The 9,937-nt window shown below is 40.8% G+C and overlaps 2 protein-coding genes across 4 annotated transcripts; one reads left to right on the top strand and one right to left on the bottom strand.

Annotated features, from left to right (window-relative positions):
• The first annotated feature begins 1,116 nt into the window (after window positions 1-1,116).
• Window positions 1,117-3,154, top strand: LOC127772225 (probable ribonuclease P/MRP protein subunit POP5). Of its 3 annotated transcripts, none has more exons than XM_052298235.1 (4): window positions 1,117-1,261; window positions 1,436-1,671; window positions 1,793-1,930; window positions 2,822-3,154. In XM_052298235.1, the coding sequence occupies exons 2-4, from the start codon at window positions 1,497-1,499 to the stop codon at window positions 2,968-2,970; spliced, it is 462 nt and encodes a 153-aa protein (XP_052154195.1). In that variant the 5' UTR covers window positions 1,117-1,261; window positions 1,436-1,496; the 3' UTR covers window positions 2,971-3,154. The 3 variants fall into 3 exon arrangements, with proteins under 3 accessions (XP_052154195.1, XP_052154197.1, XP_052154196.1); XM_052298237.1 differs by having other exon boundaries at window positions 1,416-1,671; XM_052298236.1 differs by having other exon boundaries at window positions 1,407-1,671.
• Window positions 3,155-4,224: 1,070 nt separating this feature from the next.
• LOC127772226 (protein phosphatase 1 regulatory subunit INH3-like) lies at window positions 4,225-5,311 on the bottom strand. Its single transcript, XM_052298238.1, has 2 exons — window positions 4,852-5,311; window positions 4,225-4,471 (listed from the first exon to the last, which is right to left on the bottom strand). Exon 1 carries the CDS (start codon window positions 5,222-5,224, stop codon window positions 4,871-4,873), a length of 354 nt encoding a protein of 117 aa, XP_052154198.1. The 5' UTR covers window positions 5,225-5,311; the 3' UTR covers window positions 4,225-4,471; window positions 4,852-4,870.
• Window positions 5,312-9,937: the final 4,626 nt, after the last annotated feature.

Below are 9,937 nucleotides of genomic sequence, written 5' to 3'. Positions count from 1 at the left end.
ATTATAAGATTATTAGTTATAGCAAAGTACACTGGCCCAACCATACTTAGCATACCACCGGACTATTGGGTAATGGACAATTATCTTTAATTGTGCTAGAGAAAAAAAAGTACTTCATTCGTCCTAAAAAACCAACCTAAGACTCAATGTGACACATCATATTAAACGAATCTAGACATGCATTCAGTTCAGATTTGTTGTACTAGAATGTGCCACACCAGTTCTAGATTCGTTTTTTTGACAAATGGAGTAAATTACAGTCCATACTATGTATTCTTAACAATTCTTAAAAGTTTTCATATAATGTTATCCTTTAACTATTATTTTTATTTACACAATAGCTAACTTTACATTTCAATGTGGACCACCTTATTCTATCCAATCCATCTCCAAGTCTGGTGACTCAGCAATCACTCTGCGCATTGACTCTCGCTCTCTCCCCATTTTCTTTTTCCCTTGACAGGTGGATAACTGATAGATCTAGCAAGAAGTAGCCCGGATATAGCGCCTTCACTCTTCGTCAGGTCAGCTCCTGCCTCCCAAAGTCCCTACAAGCCTGACATCCCTGACCTCAACGGTAACCATAACAATAATATGCATCACGATAGGGGAGGAGAAAAGACATGTCCGTTACTAGAGGGTAAGGCTGCACATGTAAAGGCAAAGAGAAGAAACGATGGTAGCTCATGGAGAAAGAGCGGTGATGGTGGTGCGTAGAGTGGCAGTTAGTGGTTGCTGGTGGTAGGAGGAATTTGTTGTCGACACAATCGCCTAATTTTCCCCTAAGTATTGATGATATGTGGGTCACTAGTTATATAAAGAAATAGTACTAGCTAGTTTTAAAATACTATCTCTATCCCAAAATAAGTGCAACCGTGAAAATCCGTGTCGAACTTTTGACCGTCCGTCCTATTTGAAAAGTTTATGAAAAAAATGAAAAATAAATTAGTCACACGTAAAATACTATTCATATATTATCATCTAATAACACCAAAATACTAATAAAAAAATTTAAATAAAACAAATGGTCAAGTGTTGGACGTGAAACGATGTAAAACTACATTTATTTTGGGACGGAGGGTAGTAAATAAAAATATGGAGATAAGGGCGGAGTAGTCGAGTATCGCGTAAAAGGAAAGAAAATCTCCCGTCTCGTTCTCGTTGTCTCCTCCACTCCTTGCGCCGCCGCCAAGACGAACAGGGGAGGGCCGGGCGGCGATCTCCATCTGGCGAGCAGAGCAGCGGAGGGGAGGGGATCCTGGTGCGTCATCTTTCTGATTCATCTCTCTCTCTCTCCCACCCCACCGGGACCTGGAATTTGCTTGCATTCGTGAACCCTACTAGCTTCTCTTCTAGATCTTCTCCTCCTCCTTGATTTGATAACCTGAAACCTCTCTTAATTCAAGTAATAACAGTTTGTTTGTTCACCCAAAAGTTCCCAAGTTGGATCCGCCCCTGGAAGGAGTTGTACTGTCCAGTGAGCCTTCGTCGACGATATGGTTCATTTCAAGAACAGGTACATGGTGATGGAGGTGTTCATCGATACGCCAGTCAATGGCCAGCCCGACCCTCTCATTCTCACGCAGCTCAATATCACCAAAGCTATCAGAGACAGCATCCAGCTCAACTTTGGGGAGTGTGGCCTAGCAGCTTGTCTTGGGTCGTTGCAAGGTTGTTGTTTGTTACTACATCGAAAACCCCCCCTTACAGTTTTCAGACAGCATCATGAATGCTTGCATTTTGAGTCGTTATTTATTATTTAGAGGTGTTTATGAGCTCTGTTCATCTGCAGTGAAGTATGTAAATCCGATAACTAAGCTTTGCGTGATCCGAGTTTCCCGTGAAGATCACCAGAGAGTGTGGGCTGCTATCACCATGGTGAGGAACATTGGGAAAATCCCAGTTTCATTCAACCTGCGGGATATGAGTGGTAAGTAGATCACTTCCTATATATGCATGGTGGAAGAAAGCAAATTTTAGTTTTAAGTTTGCATGGAGTAAGTTTATTTCACTGTCTGTTCTACTGCCCAAGTTTAGGAAATCAATTCCCTGCAATAAAACTGTCTGTCTAACCATGTTGCTTTATTTACTCAGCCCACAGCCTTGAATTCATGCAACTTAAATATGTTGTGATCCTGATTCCTTGCTTTGGTGCGACCAACTTGAAGAGGACTTTGAATTGCTCGCTGTACACTAGTATTAGTCTATTATAACAACAAATTCTTTCACATTTAATTTACATTTTCAAAGCTGCATCCTAATTGAAACCTCTTGGATTATAGTGTTTTCGCTCCATAAGTGATTTCTTCCCAGTGCTGCGTTGAATAAGTGACTTAAATACAACAGAAACTTTAGCTGAACATCTCACTACATTTTTGTATTAGTAGTGGGTGGAGAATGGATTGTGAAACTAAAGCAGTTTTATCGTTGTGCATGATAGTCGATTTCTGGCAACATGTATATTTTCATTTTTTTTTTTTGCCAGACATGAATCTATTTCTGATTTTCTGTATTCAGGACATTCCTGATTTTCAGTGTAAGGTGAAGTTCAGATGCTATCAGCGTTGCTAAATCCACTCTTTAAATTCCGATGACATGAATACTACAGTTTGTTAAAACAACTTCAAACAATATTTTGTATGGTGTTTTCGTGCATTTTAACTCCAGCATGATGGAGTCTCAACATTTCCATTTGACTCATGTTTTTTAACATGGTGACCCGTTCTTCGTGTTTATTGTATTCCGTAAGTGAAATGTTTGAAAGGCCATAGTACAACCCGGAGCATAGCTAGTTCATCAATATCCTTTTAACTTCTTTCAGGAAGTATCAGGGCCTGCAAGAAGGCTGCGTTGGAATGTGAAGAAGCTAAGTTCGAGTATTACAAACAGGCTGCTGGTGATCGTATCACACCCAAGTTTGTGGAGACCATGGAGAGCTGTTTTGCCAAGATTAAAGGATTGGAGAGCTAATGCATCCTCGTATATCATCATATTATGTGATGATGATTATTTTCCTGTCACTTTAGTGAATTAGTCTGTAGGGAATCAGGTAAACAAAAAATTTGTTTGTCTTATCAACTCATCACCGAGCCTGTTTTTCTCGAATGTGCAAGAATGATGCATATCGATTAAGAGAAATTTTGTTTGTCTTGAATTCTGTGTGTATATTTTACTTGAGAAGCAAAAGCACAAGCTGCTGGACTCCCAAATTTCTTGATTACACGAAACAGAAATATTAACTCCGGAATGCAATACAATATGAACCATCAGATTCAAGACAACGCAGGATTGCATCTTCAGATCAAGCAAGAGAAGCAAAAACCTATCATGGGCACAGTTGTCACCCACGCATGGTCGCATCTTCAGATCAGATTTTTGTCACAGCTGGATGCAATTGTCATCGCGAACAAAACGGCACGGGTTGAAAATTAAGGGTAAACTGAAACATACATTGGCAGTTGCCACCCTCAAAACCACAGTCCCTTGTGTAGTTGTATTCTTTACACCTTCTGTTACATCTGAATTCAACAAAGAACAAACATACTGAAAGACAATTCCTGGAGTAATCTAGAATATTTCAGCAGCCGTTGAAAAGATATATATTCATTCTCCCAAAAATATAACGGCAATTTTCACCAAAACACCACCAGATGGAAGCTTGACAAAAAGCGAGGGTTCCGGCCTTCCGGGAGTGTCACGCTCCAAGACATGCTTATCAAGGTACCCTGGATGCTTAGTTATACTGACAAAGATAAACAGCTAATAATCCTTTAGTAAATCGACCAATAGCTTCACGGCTTTATCTGCCTCTACTAACACAAACTGAATCTAGTCTCTGCTAACACAAGCTAAATACAGGCCACCTTCAAATTACGTACTGCTGTTGATTAAACTGACAAGTGACAACCAACTTCAGAGCTATTATTGAATTGTTCAGTATTGTTATGTTGTCAATGAACAAAAATGGTTTGCATGACTGCATTTCAACTTAATAATTGCATTCCACAAATGTCTGAAATATGATTTCTGGCATAGTGACTAATGACCACAGTATAGCATGTTTTATGAACTAATGAAGCATCTTCCAGTGGATAAAAGGTATGCTGATTTGGGGTAAGATATTCAATCATCATCACATAATAGACTGCTATCAATGTGAATACAGTACAACTACCAACCCACCATATAAAAATAAAGAACAAGAGGATATTTGATGCGATGGAATGGTGACAATAACAACAGGAGCAATACTAAATACATCTCAAGAGAATTACACACAACCAGCAATAAAGTCAGCTAAAAGGTACAAGGTTTCTCTCTTGCAAATGCCACAAAAGAAAAGCTAGCACAGCATCCACAATCGCAACACAAAAACAAAGCAATTCTTTTGGCAGTTGGCAGTACAGAAGAAGCAATTCTTCCCTTGAAATTACTACTTTGCGCATTGCTACAGAGCTCCACGATAAGTTGACTGCAACCAAGCATATCAAGATCAGTAATGAAATAAACAAGCATACCAAATTGACCAATGAAAATCTGTTTCGTATATTTCAAGCTGTGTGATTGCAGGTTTGATGAAATTAATCAATGAGGCTTCCAATTTCTACAGTGGTGAACACCAAATCAGTGTTCCTAGCTTCTCATCACTGTTAGCTCCAAACAAACAAAATGTATGGCAGCTCAAAATATAGAAAATGGTGCTTGCTAACATAATGGAGTTGCCAATTGATTTCCTTCATTAGAAAGTGCAAAGCTACCACAGAAACATATAATTTCCCCTAAATCAACCTCACGAAATTAATCAGTAGTAATAATCAGTGAAGACAGACACCAGGTCTCACCAATTCGTACCTATCCAATCCAAAAAGATTTAATGGCCATGGCCGTCCGAGGACGAGGAGCAGCATCCGCCTCCGCTTGTCCCCTCGGCGGCGTCCCCGGGCGGGCTCCGGCGGCCGCCGCCGACGTCGGGGTCGTCGTCGCTGCAATCCTCGTCGAAGGGGACCTCCTTGTGGAAGATGCAGCACTTCTTGGAGCTCTTGCGGCCGAGGGACTCGTTGTCCACCGTCCCCTCCTTCCACGTCACCTTCTTCGCCCGCCGCTTCAGGCGCAGCACCACCGTCTCCGCCGCCGCCGGCGGAGCCGACGAGGCCGGCGCGGAGGAGGACGGGGTGGGGTCCACCGTCATGGTCGCGGACCCGGTCGCCGGCGCGCGCGTTGCCATCGGTGGCGAATCTTGGTCGTCGCCGCCTCGCCGACTCCCGTTTCTTCTCACCTTTTCTTTTTCTTTTTTTGTGATTTTTAGTTTCCTTTTTTTAGTCAGCGCTAGTGTTACGACGAATTTTATTTCCCATAAGCCAAAACAGGAAATAAAAATTAAATAAATAATCCAGTTAAAGCCATATTTACAACGGTAGGATCTTGTCCATTCCTGTTAGCGTTAGAGGTTACTACTTCCGTTTCAAAAAAATTCCGTCCCAAAAATAAATGATTCTAGAACTAAATATGTGTAGTTTAGATTTGTTATATTAGAATATGTCACATCTAATTCTTTATTGGTTTTTATAGAATGGAGAGAGTAGGTAGCAAATGATTACACGTTAATAAAGATAGAGAAGATTTTAGTGTTGTAGATATGGCATGCATAGGACTATTTTCTTTAATTTCTTTCATGTTTTGGCTTATGAAAAAAATAGGTGTTACTAAGGGGAAATGCCATCAATTTAAACTTAAATTGAACTATGTCCATGGGAGTTCTATCTTTTTCTTAACAGTGTTTGTGGGAGTTGACATCGAAGCTCATCCTTCGATTTTTTTTACGGTACTAGTGGGATTTGACAAGAAGAATGGATTTGTATTATCAATTACTCCCTTCGTTTCTACATATTTAACACCATTGACTTTTTAACATATGTTTCACCGTTTGTCTCATTAAAAACTTTTGTGAAATATATAAACTATACATACATATAAGTATATTTAACAATGAATCAAATGATAGGAAAAGAATTAATAATTACTTAAATTTTTTAAATAAGACAAACAGTTAAACATATTTAAAAAAAGTCAACGGTGTTAAATATTTAGAAACGGGGAGTAGTTAGTTCAGAATTTTTTATTCACATTTTATAAAGGAAAAGTTCAAGGTTGCATAGTATTGTTTTCACTTAATAAACGATCGTATTTACGAGTTACCCATTGTTAATTATGTTGCTAGCACACACCTACCCTTCTCTTCAACATCAATTTTTTTTCGATTTACTTTATTTAGATTCATTTAAACAATAAAATATATTTAGACTATATCTTAGCGTAGAAAAATAATCTAATCCTCGTAAACTAAACTTTGACAAGAGTTTAGTCAATTGTATTGACCTGAGATTATTTATTGGTTATAGGAGTTACCTTGCACTTTATTTGGAGTATTTTGGATTGTTTTTATCTCTAGTCACGGTTGAGAAATCCTCTTTAATTCCGATTTGCAACCCTCTTTATTCCCGGGTTGTAAACCAGGACTAACAATTCGGGAATAAAGATCACTATCGTTAATTCCGGTTGAAATACATAGGAGTAAATATGTATGTTTACTCCCGATTAGTAATACACCAACCGGGAGTAATATTTTTTTTTCTTTTTTTCCTCCTTCGGTTTTCTTCTTTTTTTCCACCTTTTTCATTCACAGCATAGATATCACAATTCATTCACAGCACATCACAAATTTATTCAAAGAAACATTCACAAACACATTCATATATACATTCACAAATCAACAACATCCACAAATCATCAAAAAAAATAAGAAAAACTGAAACGAATCAAAATCCCATGGTGCCACCTGGCCATCGGCCGGCCTCCCATCCAGCCGCCGGCCGGCCACCCTTTCCGCCGCCTCCCCTCTGGCCGGATCTGGCAGAGGGAAGGGCGAGGCCACCGCTCCACGCCCGGCCTCCATCACGCCGCCCTGCGCCCCGCCGTCGCCGATCGACCTCCCATCCCGCGGCCCCGCACCGGGCCGCCACCGACCGGCCTCCATCCCACCGCCCCGCGCCCGAGAGCCGCCTGCCGGCCACCCATCCCGCCGCCTCCCCTCCGGCCAGATCTAGCGGAGGGGAGGGCGAGGCCGCAGCCGTATGGTCTTCCATCACGCCTCCCGCCGGAGGGAGGGGAGGAGGGGGAGGAGAGGGGAGAGGGCTGGAGGAGAGGGGAGGAGGGGTGAGAGAAGAAGGAAACGGAGGATGAGAGAATGGGAGGAGAGAAGGAGATAAGGATGGAGCTAGGATGGGAGATATAGCTGCACGCGCGCGGCTTAGGCTTTTTTCCCCAGTTGTTGTGTTAAACCGGGACGAAAAATAGATTTTTAATCCTGGTTGGTGTTACCAACTAGGATTAAAGATAGTAGAGGGGTCTGACACCGCATGCCATATTTTGAACCGGGACTAATAATGATTTTTAGTTCCGGTTGGTAACACCACCCAGTCAGTCAGCACTGTCAGGTTGTGATTGCCACCTCTCCTATCAGGCTATCTATCCCGAGAATTAATTAGCAATAGCATATACTTGCTCCTTCAAATAATTATATCTAAGTATATCTTACATGTTATATACTGTTTTTTTTATTTTGTTAGTATGTGTTACATCCTGAAATAAGTTTGTTTATTTTGTTACGAAAGGAGTGTTAGCAATTTTTTTAAAAAAAGACAATCACTATCGTGACTCTACTTACGGTGATATGGAGTTACCAATCACTTCGATCTAGTCAAAAGCTAAATCAAGATGAGTTTGTAAGACTAAACCAGCTAGCGAAACCAACTCAGATGGAAGAAAGGATAAACACCCATTTTATGGGCAAACGTAGGTTTACGAGACAAACCTACAAAAAGGATAATCACACTCTCATAGCAAGGATGGATGGCTTTCAGCCCAAACCGGCAAGGTTGGACAAAACTAGGCTAGAACTAGTTAAAAAGTAAATGCGATATTGAAAAGCGATTGTGTTGAAAGTAGATTGTGTGTCCAATTAAACCGGTCTTGTTTCTTATAAAGGGATTAGTCTTGCCTCCTACGTAACCTTTTCCATGTCAAATTAGGGTAGAGATCAATTGGAACTCAAAAAATACCTCTCCATGCAAGGAAACCCAAAACCCAGCAAAATTCGCTTCATACTTGAAAAATACCTCCCCATGTCTCCGCCACCAGTGAAAATCTCTTTTTACCGCCTACGAAATCAGTGTTTCTAATAGCGCTTGTTTGTTTCTCACCGTGCTCTGCAAATATAGGCTGGACATATAGGACGATTAACAAGAACATTCGAAAACTACCAAATGACGTTTTAACGAAATGGATAAGTTGATTAATCTGCAAACTAGAAATCGGCAGCAAGATTACTTTCGATAAGTTAGGTGTGGCCCAGGAAGCAAGATTACTTTCGACTGAAAAGAGATCTCTGCTAGCCGATTTGAAAGTCAAAGTGTTGGGTCTTTCTGTGTTAAACAAAATTCGTATCAGGCAAAGAGCAACATTATCTTGGCTAAAAGTGGGCGATGTAAACTCAAAATTGTTTCACCTTAAAGCTAACTCTAGACGCCGGAAAAACTACATCCAATCCCTAACCACCCTTGATGGAATTGCAGTTTCTGCCCATGACAAGCAGGCGGAACTGCATCGTTTTTTCACTGTCAGATTCGGCACAAGTCAGCCAAGAGATTTGGGCATAAATTGGGAAAACATCAACTTGCCCTCTTTCGACCTCTCTAAACTAGAGTCAGATATAACAGAAGAAGAGCTTAAGGCTACCATCAAATCAATACCGTCAGAGAAGGCCCCGGGACCCGACGGTTTTACTAGTGGGTTTTTCAAGGTGGTATGGGATATTATAAAAGGTGATCTTTTAGCAGCGGTTCAATGGTTTAGGAACCTGAACACTCACAATTTGCAAGACTTGAATACGGCGCACATCAGTCTCCTTCCTAAAAAAGGAGATACCTCTAGTGCTGATCACTACAGACCTATAAGTTTAATGCATAGTTTTGCAAAAATCATCTCCAAGACTCTTGCAAACAGGTTGGCACCGAGACTAAATGAATTGGTCTCTCATAATCAAAGTGTGTTTGTGAGGAAAAGAGCTATACATGATAATTTTCTCTTTGTACAAAACATGGTAAAATTCTTGCACAGGAACAAAAAACAATGCCTTTTTGTCAAAGTTGACATTTCAAAAGCATTTGACTCTGTAAGCTGGCCTTACCTGTTGGAAGTCCTACAATCTTTTGGTTTCGGATCAAGATGGCGTAATTGGATGTCAAATTTGCTTGCCTCCTCCTCTTCAAAGATTCTCCTCAATGGTTCACCAGGAGAGGAAATAAAGCATTGCAGAGGTTTAAGACAAGGTGATCCCCTTTCACCTCTCCTGTTTATTCTTGTCATGGAACCACTGCAAAGAATGATCTGTAAAGCTGAAGAATTGTCCATTCTTTCGCCGGTGTCAAACAGAATGAGCCGTTTTCGCTGTTCTCTTTATGCTGATGATGTTGCTATTTTTGTCAAGCTGACAAAACAAGACCTCGACATGCTATGTCAGATTTTATTCTCCTTTGCCAGAGCATCCGGTCTGCACACCAACATTGAAAAGACCGAAATTTTCCCAATAGCTTGCGAGGGGGTGGATGTCCAAGATATAACTCAAGTTCTCCTGGGGTCTATAAAAGCTTTCCCCTGCTCCTATTTAGGTTTGCCGCTGCACACGCGCAAACTGAAAAAAGTGGATTTCATTCCTTTGATTGATATATTTGGTGCACACTTACCAGGTTGGAAAGGAAAATTCTTCACTTCTGCAGGCCGTGAAACTCTCGTTAAATCAGTTCTCACCTCCCTCCCAATATATTACATGACTGGAATCCAAACACCAAAGTGGGTTATCAAGCGCATTGATCATTTCCGC

The sequence above is a fragment of the Oryza glaberrima genome, chromosome 4 (assembly GCF_000147395.1).
Source record: "Oryza glaberrima chromosome 4, OglaRS2, whole genome shotgun sequence".
NCBI lineage: Eukaryota > Viridiplantae > Streptophyta > Magnoliopsida > Poales > Poaceae > Oryza > Oryza glaberrima.
This window is presented reverse-complemented; position numbering and strand designations above follow the sequence as displayed.